The sequence below is a fragment of the Canis lupus genome, chromosome 29 (genome assembly GCF_048164855.1).
Source record: "Canis lupus baileyi chromosome 29, mCanLup2.hap1, whole genome shotgun sequence".
Taxonomy (NCBI): Eukaryota; Metazoa; Chordata; class Mammalia; order Carnivora; family Canidae; genus Canis; species Canis lupus.
This window is the reverse complement of record NC_132866.1, coordinates 25,496,501-25,517,643: the sequence shown is the minus strand read 5'-3', so window position 1 is coordinate 25,517,643 and position 21,143 is coordinate 25,496,501. Positions and strand designations below refer to the sequence as shown.

Below are 21,143 nucleotides of genomic sequence, written 5' to 3'. Positions count from 1 at the left end.
CTGTTAAAGTGTTTTAAGAAGTATATTTAACATAAAAGAACAAAATATACATTTAAATTAAAAAACATGGTTTAAAAATGCTATGGATAAAGTAAATCCAATGTTGGAAAAATTTTATTTATTTTTAAAAAAATTTTGTTTCTTTTAGAGGGAGAGAATGAGTGCACATGTGAGTGTGAGCTGGGGGAGGGGTAGGAGGAGAGGGGGAAAGAATCGCAAGCAGACTCTGCACTGAGTATGGAGGCCCATAAGGGGTCATCTCATGACCCTGAGATCATGACCCTAAGCTGAATCAAGAGACAAGACACTCAACTAACTGAGCAACCTAGGCAGCCTGAAAAAATTTTATTGTTATTTTTAAAATTTATTTTTTAAAGATTTTATTTATTCATTTGAGAGAGTGAGAGCACGAGCAGAGGAGGAACAGAGGGAGAGGGAGAAGCAGACTCCCTCCTGAGCAGGGAGCTTGATGTGGGGCTTGATACGAGGACCCTGGGATCATGACCTGAGCCGAAGGTAGATGCTTAATGAACTAAGCCACCAAGGTGCCCCTAAAAAGTTTTTTAATGGTGCACTTGGTTAAAATATTGGAAGGTTATGGGACATCTGTCTGGGTGTCTCAGTGGCTGAGTGTCTGCCTTCGGCTCAAGTGGTGATCCTGGAGTCCTGGGATCGAGTCCTGTATCGGGTTCCCACCAAGGAGCCTGCTTCTCCCTCTGCCAGTGTCTGCCTCTCTTTCTGTGTGTCTTGTGAATAGATAAATAGAATCTTTAAAAAATATATTGGAAAATAATACAGTCAAGTGTTAATAATGATTAACTCTGGCTGATTTTTCTACATTTTCTGTAGTGATTTTGAGTATTTGGGAAGAAAGTCCCAATATATGTTATTCAGAGTTTTAAAAAGAATCCTAAAATAATTTTTTTCTTTTTTTTTTGTTTTTTTTGTTTTTAACAGTAATATATGCTACGAGAGTCTAGAGAGATCTACTTCTTATCTAAACAGGTTTTCCCACCACTTAGTGATAATATTAACTTTTTGGTGAACATTTTTCTAGTAACCTTTTCTCCTTATGATCATATTTATGTACAAAGTGCAGACATTTTACATACTGTAACCTTGTAATCAGAGCAGGCTATTTCTGGTGTTTTTCAGATGAGCCTCTGATACAGCAACACCAGTCGTGGCTTCTGGTACATATGCATTATTAGCCTCATAGTGTTGAGGGGACCTAGTATGTTTTCCGGGCCTTGAGTAAACAGATTTAGTTGCACATAGTTCCTCTGGGACGTTTCGTTTGAATTTTCCACATGCTCCTTGATCGCATAAGCTGATACTAGGACTTCCATCCGTAACCTGGTCAGCACATGTGGAGTCTCAACCTCTGAAAGTGTGCTCTGGGTGCCTTATCTCCTGTATGCCTCCTCCTGTTCATTATTCTCTTTCCCTTGTCTAGGTAAGAGCCTGTGTTCTCTGTGTCCATCCTCGGACCAGGGCCGTGCGGCTGAGCCTGCGCCCCATCTTCCTGCAGCCTGGGCGCTCACTCACCCGGCTCTCCTGCCAGCACCTGGGAGCTGTGCTGGATGATGTTCCTGTGCAGAGCTTTTTCAGCAAGGCTGGGGCCACCTTCAGGCTGAAGGATGGGGCACTGGCCTATGCTCGGGTGAGGAGAGGTTTGTGGGCCATACGATTTCTGTCCTGACTACTCAGCTCTGTTGTTGTAACCAGAAAACAGCCATAGAGAGTATGTACATGAAGAGGCATGGCCACGTTCCAGTAAAACGTTTATTTGTGAAAATAGGCCCTAACTCGTCAGCTGTAGTTTACTGACCCATGATCTAGACTTTTCTCTGACCTTTTATTCTTTGATGGTAAAGAGCAGTGTTTTAGAGAATTATTTTAAAAGGAAATCAATAGTGTTTTTATGGGAGGTGATAAATGTGTTGAGTCTTGTCAACGTGCTTTCATATCTGCTTGCCTCAGATCTACTGTGTCTGGCTTGCTATTAATCACTTGGTACTTTGTAGCTCAGCCATCTCTCCGAGTCTAAGAACATCTTCAATGCTGAGGCCTACAAACCAGGGAACATTCACAAGTGTAGAATCATTGATTACAGCCAAATGGATGAGATGGTGTTGCTCTCTCTGAGGCCGTAAGTCTGTCATCAACATGTGTGGGGGTGTAGAAGTGTGTTCCTCTCTGGATGCATGTTCATTTTCTCCTGGCCTGACTTGGTGAGGGTTTTCTTGCCTGCCAGCATGATTTTGTTAGCCCTGAATTTTAGGTAGCCTCTTCCCTAGCTTATTTAATAATGTATTGTCTTTTTTTCTAGGTCTATTATTGAATCTCAGTACTTTAGATATCATGACATCAAACCTGGGGCATTAGTAAAGGTAAGAATCAAGCATCTCGTTAGATACTCTTCCATCTTTAGGCATTCTTTAGTTCATGGGTTAACTGTCAGCTCATTAGGTCTCATGTGAACACACTTAAAGTCAGGTTCCTTGCCTCTGCCTGTTAACTGGACTTTCTTTTTTTTTCCCCTTGGGTAATGTAATTCATTTCAAGATAAAGTTTTAATAGCATCCCCCAAATACCCAGAGGCAGTAGGTCAGAAATCTTGGGATTTGATGGTGTTTATTAGATCAAAAGTTAGTTGTGGGACGCCTGGTTGACTCAGCTGTTGAGCGTTTGCCTGCGGTTCAGGGCATGTTCCCAGGATGCGGGATTGAGTCCCACATCGGGCTCTCTGCGGGGGGCCTGCTTCTCCCTCTGCCTGTGTCTGTGCCCCTCTCTGTCTCTCTCATAAATTAATTAATTAAAAAAAAGAAGTTGTGTGGTAATTGAACTCCTGGGGTGTTAGTAAGAAGTCACTTGCAGTTGCCTCGCCTGTCCAACTGTTTATTTTTATTTTTATTTTATTTTTATTTTATTTTATTTTTTTATTTTATTTGTTTTATTATTTTAAGATTTTATTTATTTAAGAGACACAGAGAGAGAGAGGCAGAGACACAGGCAGAGGGAGAAGCAGGCTCCATGCAGGGAGCCCAACACAGGACTCGATCCCAGGTCTCCAGGATCATGCCCTGGGCCAAAGGTGGTGCTAAACCGTTGAGCTGCCCGGGCTGCCCATGTCCATCCATTTAACCCCCAGTTGAGCAGATCTCTTTTGTAGAGTTTGTTCCTTAGGAGACATAGTCCCCTCCTTCAGAGAATGTGCTTGTGAAGTAGACAGAACATACTCCCACAAAAAGATGTGACGGTACCCGTTAACAAACTAGATTGCATTCAAGTCAGTGTGTGTGGTGTGTGCTTTACCCCATGACATTTGGGCTAATAGGCAATCAGCTTGGGAAGCTAAGTTTCAAAAGAGAGATATGACCTGCTTTGTTGTAAGAGGTAGAGGAAAAAAGCCATTCTTGAGGAATGATGGCTACTTTTCTTTGTACTTTCTAGGGCACAGTGCTGACCATAGAGCCATATGGGATGCTGGTGAAGGTGGGTGAGCAAATCAGAGGCTTGATACCTCCCATGCACCTGGCTGACATCCTGATAAAGAATCCAGAGAAGAAGTACCACATTGGGGATGAGGTCAAGTGCCGGGTGAGCCTCCTGAAGGGTCTCATTGGGGTTTAGACCAGATGGGAAAAAAGCAGTGCTTCTCAGATAAAGTTTCTACCCTTTTTCACAAAATGACCGTATAACATCTCTGGTGCTATGTCTGGCATTGAGAAGAGAAAACTGATCTCTGCCCTTTAGAGTTGCATGATATGATTGAGAGTTAAAATATTCATACATGAAGTGAGCAAGTCACTGTGTGACCTTTTGTCACATGGTTTGGTTCAGGTTATATGCTATGATCATATCTCAAAGGAGAGGTGAGGGTGGGCTGGGCCAGCAAGAATCATTGATGATATCTGGGCAGCTGGATAGCTGAGTTGGTTAAGTATCTGCCTTCAGCTCAAGTCATAATCTCAGAGTCCTGGGATCTAGTCCCACATTGGGCTCCTTGCTCAATGAGGAGTCTGCTTCTTGCTCTTCCCCTCCCTCTGCTCATGTTCAAAAAAAAAAAATTGATATTAATAGCAACCACCATGTAAAATGTATTTTGTGCCTGGGCCCATGACATGCACTATGTCATTTCATCCTTAAAATGACCCCATAAAGTACTGTTATCCTCATTTTACAGGTGGGGAAATTAAAGCTTAGGAAAGTGAAGTCACATAGCTTGCCCCAAATCACACAGCTGATAAATAAACGGCAGAACCAGTTTTCATATTCAGGTCTCTGTGACAATAATGACTTCTACATTTCTGGCAGAGGTGGCACTTGAACTAGAAAGGATTTGAGGAGGAGCAAGGGTTGTATCAGGCACAGAAATATCCAAACCAAGCTGCCAAACCTTGAGTGGTTTATAATAAAACTTTGACTCCCAAGAGAAGCTTCACAGAGTTGTGAAATTTAAATGTGAAACACGGGGGATCCCTGGGTGGCTCAAGCGGTTTAGCGCCTGCCTTCGGCCCAGGGCGTAATCCTGAAGTCCTGGGATCGAGTCCCACATCGGGCTCCCTGCGTGGAGCCTGCTTCTCCCTCTGCCTGCGTCTCTACCTCTCTCTCTCTCTCTCTGTGTTTCATGAATAAATAAGTAAATAAAATATTTTAAAAAAATAAATGTGAAACACAGTGCTTAATATAGGGCCTGGTGTGTGGGCACTCACAGTGTGCGATTTTCTTTTCATTTTATTTCATTATTGAGTCAAAAAAGATATTGACCACCCATTGGTGCATAATTTTATAGCAGTGGAATCAGGAAGTTTAGATATAAAGGAACTTGTCTACCCTCAAGGAGATGGATGAGAGGGATGAGAGATGGTTGGATCTCTCAGTCTTAGTTTATAGCTAACACATAACAGTCCCGAGGTGGTAAATTGGCTCATTTTTCATTCTGTTATGCAAGTTGCATGTGGTCTGGGAGGGAGCTGAGGCACTATTGAAGTAACTGACAGGACTGTGGAGGTGCAGTGAGGCAGTGAGGATTACACAGGCCCAGGAGGGAACGTGCAGGAGGAAGTACAGTTGAAGTAGGTGGATACTCCCCAGATGGTCATCCCTCAGGGAATGGGGAGGATCCACAGCTGAGAGTATTCTCAGAGGGCGAGAGATAACAGATTCTTAGGAAGTGGCCGTGGCCTTCGGGTTCACAGGTTGCAGAAGCCAGTCCAGTGGCTCTCTTGACAATGGGTGACTTGATAACAACCATTATCTTTCCCCCTAGGTTTTGCTTTGTGATCCTGAAGCCAAAAAGCTAATGATGACCCTGAAGAAAACCCTGATTGAGTCTAAACTGCCTGCCATTACCTGCTATGCTGATGCCAAGCCTGGTCTGCAGACGCACGGCTTCATCCTCCGGGTCAAGGACTATGGGTGCATTGTGAAGTTCTACAACGATGTGCAGGGACTGGTGCCCAAGCATGAGCTCAGTGCCGAGTATGTCCCTGACCCAGAGAGGGTCTTTTACACTGGCCAGGTAACCCTTTCCTTGGACAGGCCCATAGCCTTGTGACCCTATGAACATAGACTTGAAAAGAGGAGTAGTGGGGGGACTACTTTTCAAGGGAGAAGGAAGGAGCACATAGGGCAGTGGGCTTGAGCCAGCTAAGTGAAGGAGATGTGGAAAAGAGCCAAGAGAAACCCTCAGGAGGGTTCAGCAGAAGCTGGCAAACTAAGAGGCCTGAGCCCATAACCTGGAAGAAATAAATTAGTCTTTCCCTAAAACAAACATACTGGTGTCCCTCACATCAGAATTGTTCTGAGGTTACTGTCACCACAAGGTGGCAGTGCCATAAAACTAGTCAGTCTGAATCTATCTAGGAAAAATAATATTTTAAAATTTGGTGTTGTACCATAAATTTATTCACATTTTCTTTTCAGCCAGAGGGCTGACTTGGGGGAATTCTGTGTATCTTTCAGTACATTTCTTTCCACTGCCTTCTGATCTAATCCCAGGTCTTAGCACATCTCCCTCTGCATTACTTGTGCAGGGCAGCTCTCTCCAGGGCCTGACCAGTCTGCTGGGAAGAGTTAGCCAGGCAAATGTGGTTTCTCACTAGGTGGTGAAGGTTGTAGTGCTGAACTGTGAGCCGTCCAAAGAGAGGATGCTTTTGTCCTTCAAGCTGTTGGGTGATCCAAAGAAAGAGCATACGGGACACAGTCAGAAGAAAAGAAGAGCCATTAGTGTTGGACAGGTACCTGGACTTCTCCAAACAAGCTATTTTAGTTTATGCAGTAGAAAGTAGGTTGCCAGTGACATGGACACTGGGACCCATGGAGGGAAAGATCAAGGTAGCTAGATAAGATTCTGGGGCCAGAGAGAATTGAGGGTCTTGAAAGAGGGTTCTTTTGGTGTGTCAGAGCAAATGGAAGCTGTCTAGGAAAAAGCGCCATCCTTGTATGGCTTTTCAGCAGTGTACTACTGTTCTCATTCCTCTCTGGTCTCCAGGACCAGCCTGCAAGACTGCCTTTCCCCTGGGACTTGGTGGGTGGAGTGACTTGGGAGAAGAGCCATGTGAGCACACAGTTGGGTCCTGGAGGGTGTGTGAATGCCTGCAGGGTCTTTGAGGGCAGTGGTGTGGGGTGTGGAAGAAAGCTACTTCTCTGATCTTGACCTCTCAATGATCTCTGGGGTGGGAACTTGATGCCTCTAATCTCCACCTGAGCCAGATGTGGTTGCTGTCTGCTCAAGACAAATACTATTTTTTTTTTGTCTTTCTCTTCCTGAGTAGTTGGTGGATGTGAAGGTTTTAGAGAAGACCAAAGATGGGCTGGAAGTGTCTGTCCTGCCCCATAACATCCCTGCTTTCCTCCCCACACCTCATCTCTCGGACCACGTCGCCAACGGCCCTCTGTTGTATCACTGGCTCCAGGCTGGCGACACCCTTCACAGAGTACTTTGTCTGAGCCAGAGTGAGGGACGTGTTGTATCCTTTACTGGTATCTGGTGAGCTACGGGCCCTTTGGGGAAGACTCTAGGTTCAGCTCTGCTCTTAATTGGAAACTCCATGGGAAAGAGGCAGTCATTTGACTTTAGAAATACCACCATAAAATCAGACCAGACCTGTTCTTTCCCTTTCTTCCTCTGGTGGAATGAGGCTGAAGTCCTATCAGCAGATGCTGGTCAGGGCAGAGTAGGAGTCCAGGATGTTGGAGTAGAGGCAGTGTGGCCTGCCAGGTCCAGCAGAATATTGCTTTCTCAGACACTCAGTCCTTGCCCCTTGAGCTGAAACAATTAATAAGGTAGCCTCTGTCCTTCTTCCTACCCCCACCCCCACCTACCTGCCGGCCCCCATGGGGGCTCAGAGTATTCCCTTTGGTCTTGGTGTGCACACTTCGAAGGAGAACACTGCCTCTTTTGTCACAGAATGTAAAATAAAATCTCACTAGAGTGAAGATAGAGGAGGTGAGATAGGGTGGATTAGTATGAAGATTGTGGAGGATCCTGTCATGGTCAGTCCAACTGCCAAACCACAAAGATGAGCCAGTCCCTTTTTGGTCCTCTTCAGTAATCTGGAGATAAATTAATAAGGAAAGGAAGAACACTGGTTCTTAAACTTGAATATGTGTCAGAATCACCTGGAGGCCTTATTCACACAGCTTGCTGGGCCCCACCCCCAGAGTTTGTAATTCAGTAGGTATAGGACAGTGCTTAGGAATTTGTATTTCTGACAAGTTCCAGGTGATGTTAATGCTGCTGGTCTGCACGCTTAGAGTGTCTTTGTAGCAGCAGAGCCTGTAGAGTAGAAAAAGGAATTGGAGAGATGAATATTTCATCTGCCCTTTCTGGAATGTTCCTTGATGAAGTGCCATTAGCTCCTTTGTAGGAAGCCAGCTTTGGTCTCCACAGTGGAGGGTGGCCAGGATCCTAAGAACTTCGCAGAAATCCATCCTGGGATGCTGCTCATCGGTTTTGTGAAGAGCATCAAGGACTATGGTGTGTTTGTCCAGTTCCCGTCAGGTCTCAGTGGACTGGCCCCTAAAGCTGTAAGTTCAGCTCTATGCATGAGAGCCTTCGGGGAGAGATATTAGGAGCCTGAGGGTGAGAAGGAGCAGGATATCTTAATCCCTTGCAAGATTTTCAGGGACAAGGCGAAAAGGAGTCTGCATGAGGAGAATGGGCCTGAGATTCTTGCCCAGCCATGTGTCCTGGAGGAAGTGGCATCTTTACTTCACAGTACAGCGTTGGGTAGGTGGGCAGGGACTGTGAAGACTTTAGTGAACTTATACTCTCAGCAAGTATAGACATGGAAGTTAATTTTGCTGAGCAGCTGAGTAAAAGTTTTGCAACCTCCTAGGGTTTTTGAAGTGTCATGGTACTGGAATACCTTTGAAAGGATCCCCTCCACCACGATGTCATCGAATTCATAAACTTTTCAGACGCAAAAAGTCTTAATGACCCCATAGTTGAATGCCTCATGCTGCTGACTAAACAGACCCAGAGTCGAGAGGACTCTTAGCGAAGTCAGTGTTAAGACAGTGGATGAGCAAATGGCCTGTAGTTTATTTATAAATACTTCTTCCTTTCCACAATTTTGTCTCCCTGATATATTCCCTGAGTGGATGTCATAGCGAAGTCAGTGTAAAACGGTGGATGAGCAAATGGCCTGTAGTTTATTTATAAATACTTCTTCTCTTCCATAGTTTTGTTTCCCTGACATATTTCCTGGGTGGATGTCATTTACATCCCCTGTCAGGACAAGTTTAAAAATGAGAGAAGAGGGGAAACCTATGGAAATATGCATAGGACAGGCCAGAGGGTTACCATCCAGGGTTAGAGACATGGATGGCTTGTTCTTCTCACTTGCCAATGATGTGCCTCCTTGGGTGGGTGCCCTCTAGAAGTCTGGGTTGGACAGCCAGGGCCTCATATAGTTTTCTGGAAGGGGATTAGAGAGAGCTGTGTTCAGAGAGGGCTGAGGGGTTTTCCTGGCTTCCATCTCTCTCCACTCCTCCCTCACATCCTTTTCTGGGGGCATTAATTAAGTTGCCTTGGTAGAGACTTAATGTCTTTATTTTCTGCCCACTTGTTAGATCATGAGTGACAAGTTTGTGACTTCTACAAGTGACCACTTTGTTGAGGGGCAGACAGTGGTTGCAAAGGTGACCAACGTGGATGAGGAGAAGCAGCGCATGCTGCTCTCGCTGCGTCTGTCAGACTGCGGTCTGGGGGACCTGGCTACCACCAGCCTCCTCCTCCTCAGCCAGTGCCTGGAAGAGCGGCAGGGTGTGCGCAGCCTCATGAGCAACCGAGGTGGGGACATAGGGGTGGAGGGTGAGGGTCGGGTGGGGAGTGTCTGTTGTAAATCATACGTGTCTCTTCCAATAAGTTGTTGGGTTTCCCAGATAAAAGCAATTTTAAAAAACAAAAATTAAACTTTTTTTTTTTTAAAGATTTATTTACTTATTTTAGAGAGAAAGAAAGAGCACACGAGTGGGAGGGGCAGAAGGAGAGAGCGTCTCAAACAAGCTTTGTGGTCAATTTGATCTCACGACCCTGAAATCACAATCTGAGCCGAAACTAAGAATCTGATACTTACCGACTGTGCCACCCAGGCACCTACCCTTTTTAATGGGAGTATAACCAGTATAAAGTGCCTAAATCATTTAGGGTACAGTCTAGTAAATGTTTATGAAACGAATGCCTTTGTTTAACTACTACCTAGATTCAGATAAAGATCATTACTAGCATTCCAGAGGTCCCCCTTGTACTATCTTCCAGACCAAAATCAAAATTCCTTTTAGTTCTGTGACCTCAGGTTTGTATTTGTTGTGAATCCATTCGCCTCTTCACTTGTTCTTTTATTCAGCAAATACCTGGTAGATGATAGAATGGAACAGGGACCTGCTAGAAGTCTATGAGGGGTTATTCTGTTGGATCTTCCTAAGTTTTGAACCATCAGGTAGGATTATTGAAATCTTGATGGGATTTGGGAATACGAAGCTTGAGAAGGTAGATTCCAAGCAGAAGCAACGAAAATTCAGAAACCAAAGGGAAGTGTGTGTTTGTGGTATTTGTTGGGTATTTTCATAAATTATGACCAAGTAGGATTAGCAGAGGCACAGGTTTCTCTCCCTGCGATAGGAGTGTTCATGGGTATCTACCCTCCAGTGCTTTTTACCTTCCCAGTGGTCTGTTGTTCTCTGTAACAGCACATTTCCAAAGGAAAAGAATGGTGAGTATTGTTTGTCTGTTAATCCCCATTTCCTTTGGGTCTCTGGCAGACTCTGTGTTGATCCAGACGCTGGCTGAGATGACCCCAGGGATGGTCCTTGACCTAGAGGTACAGGAGGTGTTGGAGGATGGCTCTGTGGTGTTCAGTGAGGGCCCGGTGTCTGGCCTGGTCCTGAGGGCCAGCAAATATCATCGAGCAGGTAAGCACTTCTGTCTCGCCCCTCATGGTTTGTGGGGGAAATTCTTTGCTAACTGTTCCCACACTTGAATACAGAATTTCCAAATACATAGTGTAGAGGAGCTGATTCAGTAGAAAATTTTGGCATCCCTGTCTTGTGTTCATGTAAATCAAGATAACTGACAGCAAGCTACAGAAGGTTTAAGTGTAAATCCTTTTATAATTGGGTAAATCTAGATTTTTGTATATCATGTTGCGTAAATTAAGGCACACCTGAAACTTGAATTATGGGAGGTAGACTTTTGGTTTTTCCTAGCCCAGATAGACCCAGGACAGACGTCCTCTTTTTTGTGGCCAAGGGGCTTGTGGGGCTCTTGGAGAGATGCTTTCTTCCCTCTTCCACAAGGATGCTCATGTTGTGTTTGGTTCTGCACTGCAGGGCAAGAGGTGGAGCCTGGGCAGAAAAAGAAAGTTGTCATCCTAAATGTTGATATGTTGAAGTTGGAAGTACATGTTTCCCTTTGTCACGATTTGGTGAATAGAAAACCTAAAAAGGTAAGCTTGTGATGACTCCATTCCTGTGATTTCAAAGGCATTACACAGCTCTTCAGCCCCACACACTTTGCTCAGGGGTTCTAATGCAAATGCCTGTGGATAAGGTGATCGTATACCTGGATTTTTGTGGGTTGTTGTTCCACTTCTCGTCTTGGTGTGGTTATTTTTTTTTTATTATTTTTTTTATTTTTAAAGATTTTATTTATTTATTGAGACAGAGAGAGAGAAAGAGAGAGAGGCAGAGACACAGGCAGACGGAGAAACAGGCTCCACGCAGGGTGCCGGACATGGGACTCGATCCTGGGTCTCCAGAATCACAACCCGGGCTGCAGGCGGCACCAAACCGCTGCGCCACCGGGGCTGCCCTCTTGGTGAGGTTATTAATGGCATTGACTTTCATACCAGTGATAAATTGTGTGGTCACCCTGTCTTCAGGGCCGGGTAGATAATGTAAATGAGTGAAGTGCACATGGCCAGCCCACAAGGAGGCAGAGAGGATTCAGGTCCATCTACTCCTTGCCAGGTGGGAATATCTGCATCTAGTGTTGCTGAGCCTAATTTTTAAGAGAAGGCAGGATTTGATTTTTATTTTTATTTTTTTTATAAACGTGGGAAATGTTGGAAATTTTGTCTTTTAAGACCTGTGACCCAAACAACACATGCCTATGTGTAGTTCTCTCCTCTAGGCTGCTCATCCACACCCATCCAAAACAAAAGCTAAGTCCCAGGGATTCTGGTGTGGTGCCTTGAGTTTAGTCAGGTCACATCAGTGACAGGAGGAGAAGCTAGCTCGAGGGAGTGAAAGCTAGTCTGTTACAACTCATACTAGCCCTGGGTCTCCTGGACTCAGAGCACTTTCCCAGCCCTGCCTGCCCAGTGGGTGATGACCAAACACTTGTGCCTTATAAGAAGTGGGGATGTTGGGTTTTTTCTGTTTTCCAGCTGAAGAAAGGCAGTGAGCACCAAGCAATTGTGCAGCACTTGGAGGAGTCCTTTGCTGTCGCCTCCTTGGTAGAGACTGGCCACCTGGCAGCTTTCTCCCTGACCTCTCACCTCAATGACACCTTCCGCTTTGACTCAGAGAAGTTGCAAGTGGGACAGGGTGTCTCCCTAACCCTCAAGACCACAGAACCAGGAATGACTGGTTTTCTTTTGGCCGTTGAGGGGCCAGCTGCTAAGAGGACTGTGAGACAGACCCGGAAGGACTCTGAGACAGTTGATGAAGATGAGGAAGCAGATCCAGCTCTGGTTGTGGGGGCTGTAAAGAAGCACACCCTATCCATTGGGGACATGGTCACAGGCACTGTCAAGTCTATTAAGCCCACCCACGTGGTTGTGACCCTGGAAGATGGCATCATTGGCTGTATTCATGCCTCCCACATTCTAGATGATGTTCCAGTGGGCACATCTCCTACTGCCAAGTTGAAAGTTGGGAGGACAGTCACTGCCCGAGTGATTGGTGGGAGAGATATGAAGACGTTCAAGTATGGAGGCTTCAGGAGATGGGCTGGTTTTGGGGGGAGATTGTAGTAATCGTGGGAGAAGGAATGGGCACTGAGGCAAGCTCTAAAAAGTTGTTCATGAATTGGATTTTCTTCTAGTTAAGAGAAATGTTCACCAAAGGAATCCTTTTACTTTTTCCTGGTTTTTAAAAAAATAGCATCTGGTGTAGTAGTTAAAACTGTTAGTTTAAAGTGAGAGAGACCTGGGTTTGCATTCCAGATTTGCCACTTAAAATTCTGTGACCATGACTTAGGTAGTTACTTAACTCTGAGTTTTGTTTTCCTAATTTGTAAAGTGAGAGTACGGGTGGTTAGTACCTTTTTTGCAGAGTTTGAGGGAATATCTGGTATGCAGTGTGCCTAGCAGGTTGCCTGACACAGTTATTGCTCAGTATACATCAGAGGTTATTGTAATCCATCCTCCACTGCATACCTTAATCATACTCCTTTTCTTTAAATCTGCTTGCAATATTGTTATTGTAGCAGAAATCTTTGCTATAGTAAAAAAAAGCAAAATAATTAAGTCTATAATTTGCATACTAATTTAAGTAGCGACTCTTTCTAGACCTGTTTTCTAACTTTCAGATCATAGTGAAAGAGTTGGAGAATATAGTCTGGAAGGAAAATTCTGCTCAGGGTTTTTTAATGAGAAAATACTAGAAGATCAGATGAGCCAGATCCTCAACATTTACTACAGAGAATGAGAGGAAGCCCTCAGGCCTGACAAATTACCAGTGGGCAGAATGGCAGTGGAGCAGGTGGCTTTTAAGCTTGGTTTTGTGGGTATAGAGAGAAAATCTGATCACCAGAGAATGGCAGTATGGAGAATAAGAGAAATGATTTGGCCTTATTTCTTTCTCCAGGTTTCTTCCAATAAGTCATCCCAGATTTATTCGAACCATTCCGGAGCTGAGTGTCCGGCCAAGGTGAGGGGAACCCCAGCAGCATGGTCTCATGGAAAGACTGTGGAGTTTATTTTTTTATTTTTTTTTTTTTAAATTTTTATTTATTTATGATTGGCACACAGTGAGAGAGAGAGAGGCAGAGACACAGGCAGAGGGAGAAGCAGGCTCCATGCACCGGGAGCCTGACGTGGGACTCGATCCTGGGTCTCCAGGATTGCGCCCTGGGCCAAAGGCAGGCGCTAAACCGCTGCGCCACCCAGGGATCCCGACTGTGGAGTTTAGAGTCAGGAACCTGAGTTCTAGTCTAGATTTTGCCGGTGTTTTGACTTCTTGTGCCTCTCTCTGTCCAGGTTGTCTTTTTTCTCTAATAAGGAAATTTTATCTGGCTCTGATAGGGCTAGTTGAAGGGATTTTATGAAACTTAATGTAAAAGCTGTAATTAGAGATTAAAAGGCTGATTACAGTTCTGTTTGTCAGCATGTTAACAAAAGAAACATTTTTGCTCTCAACCCAATTTTCTAGGACTCAGTAATTCCAAAAATAAACAACATACAGCCAAGAAAATGCCCATTCTTTGAGTGTAGAGACTACTTCTTGGTGACTGGAATTTTTTTTTTTTTAAGATCTTTTATTTATTTATTCATGAGAAACACACACATAGAGAGAGGCAGAGACACAGGCAGAGAGAGAAGCAGGCTCCACGCAAGGAGCCCGATGTGGGATCCGAACCCAGGAATCTGGGATTATGCCCTGAGCCAAAGGCAGGTGCTAAACCACAGAGCCACTCAGGTGTCCCTTTTTTTTTTTTTTTAAAGATTTTATTTATTCATTCATGAGAGACAGAGAGAGAGAGAGAGGCAGAGACACAGGCAGAAGGAGAAGTAGGCTCCATGCAGGAAGCCCAACGTGGGACTCGATCCCGGGTCTCCAGGATCAGGCCCTGGACCAAAGGTGGCGCTAAACCGCTGAGCCACCCGGGCTGCCCCCTACCCCCTTTTTAAGGATGACTGGAATTTTAGGTCATGTTTTAGTGGATTTCATAGAGGGATGTTCAGTGAGGGATTATATATAGAGGAAAATTAGTTTGTTTAGTGTTGGATCCAGTATGGGATCATTTTTTTCAGAGGATCTTAAGCATTTTGATTCATGGGCCTATTTCTGCTTCTTCCATTAAAAACCCAGCCTCTTGAAGTTATTAATAAGTCATCAATGCGTGAAGCTAGATATCTATGACTGAGAGAGTGGCCCTTTAGAGTCAGCAGTGGGATCCTCCAGGTTAAGTCTTTAGTGCCTAGGGTTATAAGGAAAGGGCCTCTTAAGTGACTTTTAGGGGGTAAGGTTTTTTGTTTGTTTGTTTTTAATGGTAGTTAACATACAGTGTTATATTAATTTCAGGTGTACAACATAGTGATTGGGCAGATCTGTACGCTCTGCTCACCATAGTATAGCTCCCATCTGTTACCATAAATGCTCTTACAGTACCATTGACTATATTCCCTATGCTGTACTATCATCCTTGTGACTTACTCATTCCATACCTGGAAGGCTGTATCTCCCATTCCCCTTCACCCATTTTGCCCATCTCACCACCTGCTTTCTCTCTGGCGACCATCAGTTCTCTGCATTTGTGGGTCTATTTCTGCTCACTGTGGTATTGATGTGTATTTCTCTGATGGCTAGTGATGTGAAGTACTTTGTCCTATGCTTACTGTTTTGTTTTGTTTTTTTTTTAAGAGAAGGAGAAGTCAGAGGGGCAGAGGGAGAGAGAGAATCTTGCAGGCTGTACGCCCAGTGCTAGAACCCAACTCAGGCTCAGTTTCATGACCCTAAGATCATGACTTGAGCTGAAATTGAGAGTTGGACACTTACCTGGCTCAGCTACCCGGGCTCTCTGCTTTTGGTCATTCTTTTTTTTTAAAGATTTTATTTATTTGTTCATGAGAGACACACACACAGAGAGGCAGAGACACAGGGAGAGGGAGAGAGAAACAGGCTCCATGCAGGGAGCCCGACGTGGGACTCGATCCTGAGTCTCTAGGATCACGCCCTGGGTTGAAGGCAATGCTAAACCACTAAGCCACCAGGGCTGCCCGTGTGTATGTGTTTTAAGAAATAACATTTTACACGTTTCCTTCCCTAGGCTTCTCTCTCTACCCTCAGAAGATGAATTACCCATTATTCATTTGATATATATCCAGCTCTTTCATAACTTTGTTTATATATATATATATATATATATGTATGTACTTATATATGTACAAAATGATTGTGTAGTTTTCAAGCTTAACATAAATGGCATGCTGTACTTAATGTTTGCAACTTGTTTTTCTCAAAATTTTGTTTTTGAGATCTGTTTTTGTGCCTATAGTTAAAATAGTAGTCCGTTTTATGAATGTGCCCAACTGTATATATTCTCCAACTCATGGAGGACGTTTAAGATTGTTTCCAGTTTTTCTTTTTTATAAATAATGCCAAAGGGAACATCTTGAACTTGTTTCTCTATGCATCTATGTAAGGATTTACGTAGGGTAGATTTACTGGAATATAAGGTACATGCATTTTTTTTTTAAGATTTTATTTATTTATTCATGAGAGACACAGAGAGAGAGAGAGGCAGGAGACACAGGCAGAGGGAGAAGCAGGCTCCATGCAGGGAGCCTGATGTGGGACTCGATCCCCGGACTCCAGGATCACACCTTGGGCCAAAGCAGGCACTAAACCACTGAGCCACCCAGGGATCCCCGGTACATGGATTTTTAACTTTACTAGTGTATGAAGGTTTCCATTTCTCTATTTACCAGTGCTTGCTATTATATGCTACAGTTTACCAACATTGTACCATTTTATTATTGAGCTTGAGTTTGTTTTAGACATCAACTTCAATTGGTAAGCTGGGCTGGGAGTCTATAATTGCTTTGAAGTGATTTGTGACTGAAAACCACATCCCCTTGTTGCTTTTCTGAGGAGAAAAAGTGATAATGGCAAGGTAGCATAGGGGACAGAGCCCTGGATTTTTGAGTCAGAGCCCTGACTTCAACTCCTGATTTAATAGCATAAAATTAATACCTGCCTCATTTACACATGAGATTATTGTCACATTCAGCAAGAGACTACAGTTCTGCAAACTAAAAAGCAATAGCTAAAGTATTACAAAAGAAGTAAAAACAATTTTGTTTCCTTAGTTTGTAAAGATTATCGTAGTTACCTACTTTATAGCTTGTTCATACCTAGGTAAATGAAATGGAAGAGATTGGCTCTCATGCAGGTATTTTGAACATTGCCCTTGGAGGAGAGAAGTGGGCATGTGGGAGGTATGCATGAATGAGGGGGCTACAGTCAATCCATGGCCATGTAGGGGAGGTGATTTCAAGCTAGAAACCTTACCCCAGAGGTTGGCATACTCTTTCCGTTGCTTTTCTGCAAACAGTGAGCTGGAGAAAGATGGCTGCACTGCTCTCAACACTCACTCTTCTAGCCACTTGGAGAAGATTAAACAGTACCAGGCTGGGCAGACTTTGATTTGCTTCTTGAAGAAGGTGAGTAGTGCACACCTGCAGTGTGAAGCCAGTCTTCTTTCAGAAGAAAAGGGGGAGAAGCTGGAGACAAGGGCCATTAGCACTAAGCATTTGAGTCTGTTTGCTACCCTGTTGGTTTGTGGGAGACCAGAAGCCTAATTGAGGAGCTAAAATTATAACTCACGAAACAATTGGCAACTCACAGTTCAACATATTTATAGATTAATTGTACAAAAGGGACAGAAAAAAAATATAGAGGAAGATTTAAAGTAAATGTGTTACTGGATTCTAGATTCTTGTCATACATCAAGTTCAGGTGCAGTGCACACAGAGTAATAGTACCTGCATGTCAGATTATATGTTCTAGCCTCCAGCGGAGCAGGAGTTCAAGAAAGGGAAGAGATCAGTGAAAACTGCACTGGTTGGAATATATCAGAGAGAAAGTTGGGTTGGGCTTGACCTTGAGAAATAGTTCCTCATCACTGCTGCTGGATTCTTTTTCCATAAGCATCTGGCTGAGCATGTCACTGATTGATGCTTGATTCCTTTGGTTACCTATTGTCTCTAGGTGAGTTTCATAAACCCCTGATGCCTTGGAGTGGCATTTAAGGCTCTTCAGAAGTGACCTCATACACTTTGTGTACCAGTCACCCTGAGAACCTCCTCTATTTCCCTTCTTGTTTTTATTTCTGTACTCGGAGTGCTCTATTCCTACAACCCTTTACGGCCCAGCATAGGTATTCCCTTCATATTTCTAGTTCTATGTATTCCCATAGCATATTGTATTTCCACTGCTCTGGTTATTTGCATACTTGTTTGACTTTGTAGACTGTAACCTTGGATGTAGGGTTTGGCTTTTATTTATGTCTCTCATGAATTAAATAAACAAAATCTTAAAAAAAAAAAAAAAAAGATGTTGAACCCTGGAGATGATTAACCATCACTGGGCACAGCTGAGCTTGGAAGGGTCTACAGAGGTCAGTGGGATTGCTCCTGCTGCTTGAGGACATCTCTGAGTTCATTTTTGCCTCCTGATTAGCTGAGGCACCAGGAGGGTTACGTGGGCGGCTAGCCTAGCAAAGGCTCCAAACTAGACTCTGATGTCTGTAAGAAGTGGAGATTGGGCAGGGGCAGTGGGAGACAGGCGGGTGGATTCCTGTCCCTTGGGAACATGTAGGATTAGGGCCTCTTCAACCCTGTGATTTTTAGGAGAGTCTCTGTTTTATTTTATTTTATATTTTTTAATTTTTTTAAAGATTTTATTTATTTATTCATGAGAGACACAGAGAGACAGAGACACAGGCAGAGGGAGAAGCAGGCTCCATGCAAGGAGCCCGATGCGGGACTTGATCCCGGGACTCCAGGATCACGCCCTGGGCCAAAGGCAGGTGCTAAACCACTGAGCCACCCAGGGATCCCCTATTTTTTAATTTTTTAAAAAGACTTTATTTATTCATGAGAGACAGAGAGAGAGAGAGAGAGAGGCAGACACACAGGCAGAGGGAGAAGCAGCCTCCATGCAGGGAGCCTGATGCAGGACTTGATCCCGGGATCCCAGGAACACGCCCTGGGCGGAAGGCAGGTGCTAAACTGCTGAGCCACCCAGGGATCCCGAGTCTCTGTTTTAATGAAGGGAAACGGAAATGTTTATATCTATCCCATTTAATTTCTCTTCCTGTTTCTTTCTCCAGTACAATGTGGTTAAGAAATGGCTTGAGGTGGAGATTGCTCCAGATATCCGGGGCAGGATTCCCTTGTTGCTTACTTCTCTCAGCTTCAAGGTCAGTGTGCTCAGAATTCCTGGAGAGGACTCAGTGTGTGGTGTGTTTGCAGTGGGTATAAGAAACCATGTACTTTCTCAGGGATTGGTTTGGGATATACTTGGTATAGAGACTTCAGTGATAATTTTGGATAAATGACAGACCTTTCTTCAAATGTTAAAAGAATTCTCTTGTCCTTCTAGGTTCTGAAACATCCAGATAAGAAGTTCCGGATTGGCCAGGCCCTGAAGGCTACTGTGGTTGGCCCAGATTCGTCCAAAGCCTTCTTATGTCTCTCACTTATAGGTGTGGTGATGAAATGCTGCCTGGTCAGGAAAGGGAGAGGGTAGAAAGGAATGGGACAGAGTCCTCAGGTAGTGCTCAGGCTTCAGGATGATGCGTCAGGTTTTGGAGTTCTCCGAAAGCCTCGTGTGGTTCTTCTGGAAACACTTTTTCTTTTGAGGTTTTGTTCTCTGGCCTGTGTCACTCTGCTACTGTCTGAGTCACCTTTACCTACACAGCTGGTTTACTCATCTCTCAGTAGGGTTTGTCCACCACATGGCCCTGAGATTCCTGACTACATGTTGTGGGAACATGGGTCTTCATGATCATTCTGGTCCACTCAGCCTAGACACCCCAAGTCTGGGCAGCCTCTGACTTTCTCAGCCCGTGGTTGGCCTGCATTCCAATTTCTTTTTTCTTTTTTTTTTTTCTTTTTTTTTTTAAGATTTTATTTATTCATGAGAGACACAGAGAGAGGCAGAGACACAGGTAGAGGGAGAAACAGGCTCCATGCAGGGAGCCTGATATGGGACTCGATCCCGGGACTCCAGTATCACGCCCTGAGCCAAAGGCAGATGCTCAGCCGCTGAGCCACCCAGGCATCCCAGCATTCCAGTTTCTTTCTTGGCTCATTTCGCCTGCCCTGAATGAGGTTCATTTTCCTGCCAGGTCCGCACAAGCTTGAAAAAGGGGAAGTGGCCATGGGCCGCGTGGTGAAGGTGACTCCTAAGGACGGGCTGACTGTCTCCTTCCCCTTTGGGAAGATCGGAAAAGTCAGTGTATTTCACGTGAGTGACTCCTACTCAGAGACGCCCCTGGAAGACTTTGTCCCCCAGAAGATTGTCAGGTAGGCCTAGTTTGTTTTTTTTCCTCTTCAGCTCTATGTGGGATTGTAGATTTCTTTTTTTAAAAAGTATAGATATGATACGTGATTTTGTACCAGAAAAAAATTGTGGAGAAAAATTCTATTGCTCCTCTCTTTCTCTACCACTTTTCACCATTATATACCTTTGTCTGTCATTTAAGACTTTTACACATGGAAGTATAATGTTTTTTAATGTAATAATAGAATTTTATTTTATATATTATTCTGCAACTTGCTTTTTTTTTTTCTCCTAGCTAGTGTGCTAGTATTATGTGCTGGTATTTCTAAATCTACTTTTGTTCTTTTACCTTAAATACTTTCTTGATATTCCATTTTTATCATTATCTAAAACCTCTGTCAATGGACAATAGTATTGCAGTGAATCGTTGTGTGCATGTGTTTGGACAGAGGGCAAGTATATGTGTGAAACAAATTCCCAGAAGTAAAATTGATGGCCAAACGATATTACACATTTTGCCATAGTGCCCTCCAAAAAAGACTGGCAATTTATGTTCCTGTTACAAATACGACTTTTTCTCACAATCTTGCCAACAGTGGATATTCTTACTTTTTGATCTAAGCCACTGAATAGGCAAAAATTGATCTTTCTTTTTTTTTTTAATTTTTTTAATTTTTTTGATAAAGATCAAAGATCATTTTAATTTGCTTTTCTCTTGTCATTTTTCCTCTTAATTGGCTGTTTACATTTGTTCTCTGCTTTGCTTGTCTTGTTCTTTGCTTTTGCTTGCTCATTTTTCTACTGAACCATTCATCTTTTTAATTAAATAAATGATCTAGAGATGATTTCTGCAAAAAGAGACCTTTTGCATTTGGGGGGTGCTTTATGAACTATTATATGTGCAGTAAAACGAGCTCGGTTCAGAGTTGTTTTTTTTTTTTTTTTTTTTTTAAGGTTATGCATCTTAGCATGAGTAAGGGAAGAGGCAGAGGGAGAGGAAGAGATGCAGACTCCCTGTTGAGTGGGAGCCTGACATCAGGACCTGAGCTGAAATCAAGAGTTAGACACTCAGCCAGCTGAGCCACCCCAGCTCAGAACCACCCAGGCTCAGAATTTTAAAGTCATTAAATTATGACTTTGGTGAATAAATTAGCATTGAATAAATTAGCGTTGAAGAGGCAAGGCTTCAGCCTAATACTATAGACTTCTGAGAATCCAGGTTGGCTAACAGTGGAGTGGGAAGCCTTGAGGAGATGGGCAGGAAAGTTTTAATGCTCTTGCCCATCTCAGGTGTCCCAGCCACCAGCACCTGCCTAATAAATGCACAATTATTTATCAGAGCTTAAACAGCACAGAGGTATCCAGGGCTTGGAAAAAGAAAAGGAACCCAGGATTTT

At 43.8% G+C, this 21,143-nt stretch overlaps 1 protein-coding gene across 2 annotated transcripts in view; it reads left to right on the top strand.

The window, feature by feature from the left end:
• Positions 1 to 21,143, top strand: part of PDCD11 (programmed cell death 11) — a 44,506-nt gene that overhangs the window by 14,597 nt on the left and 8,766 nt on the right. For both annotated transcript variants that reach the window (XM_072805467.1, XM_072805466.1), the window contains exons 9-25: positions 1,457 to 1,663; positions 2,028 to 2,152; positions 2,333 to 2,393; positions 3,457 to 3,603; positions 5,276 to 5,527; positions 6,111 to 6,245; positions 6,783 to 6,977; positions 7,867 to 8,037; positions 9,085 to 9,304; positions 10,276 to 10,425; positions 10,843 to 10,958; positions 11,901 to 12,442; positions 13,324 to 13,386; positions 16,793 to 16,901; positions 18,572 to 18,661; positions 18,844 to 18,946; positions 19,592 to 19,769. In XM_072805467.1, coding sequence (XP_072661568.1) covers positions 1,457 to 1,663; positions 2,028 to 2,152; positions 2,333 to 2,393; positions 3,457 to 3,603; positions 5,276 to 5,527; positions 6,111 to 6,245; positions 6,783 to 6,977; positions 7,867 to 8,037; positions 9,085 to 9,304; positions 10,276 to 10,425; positions 10,843 to 10,958; positions 11,901 to 12,442; positions 13,324 to 13,386; positions 16,793 to 16,901; positions 18,572 to 18,661; positions 18,844 to 18,946; positions 19,592 to 19,769 — 2,864 coding nt within the window. The remainder of the gene's footprint in view (positions 1 to 1,456; positions 1,664 to 2,027; positions 2,153 to 2,332; positions 2,394 to 3,456; positions 3,604 to 5,275; positions 5,528 to 6,110; positions 6,246 to 6,782; positions 6,978 to 7,866; positions 8,038 to 9,084; positions 9,305 to 10,275; positions 10,426 to 10,842; positions 10,959 to 11,900; positions 12,443 to 13,323; positions 13,387 to 16,792; positions 16,902 to 18,571; positions 18,662 to 18,843; positions 18,947 to 19,591; positions 19,770 to 21,143) is intronic.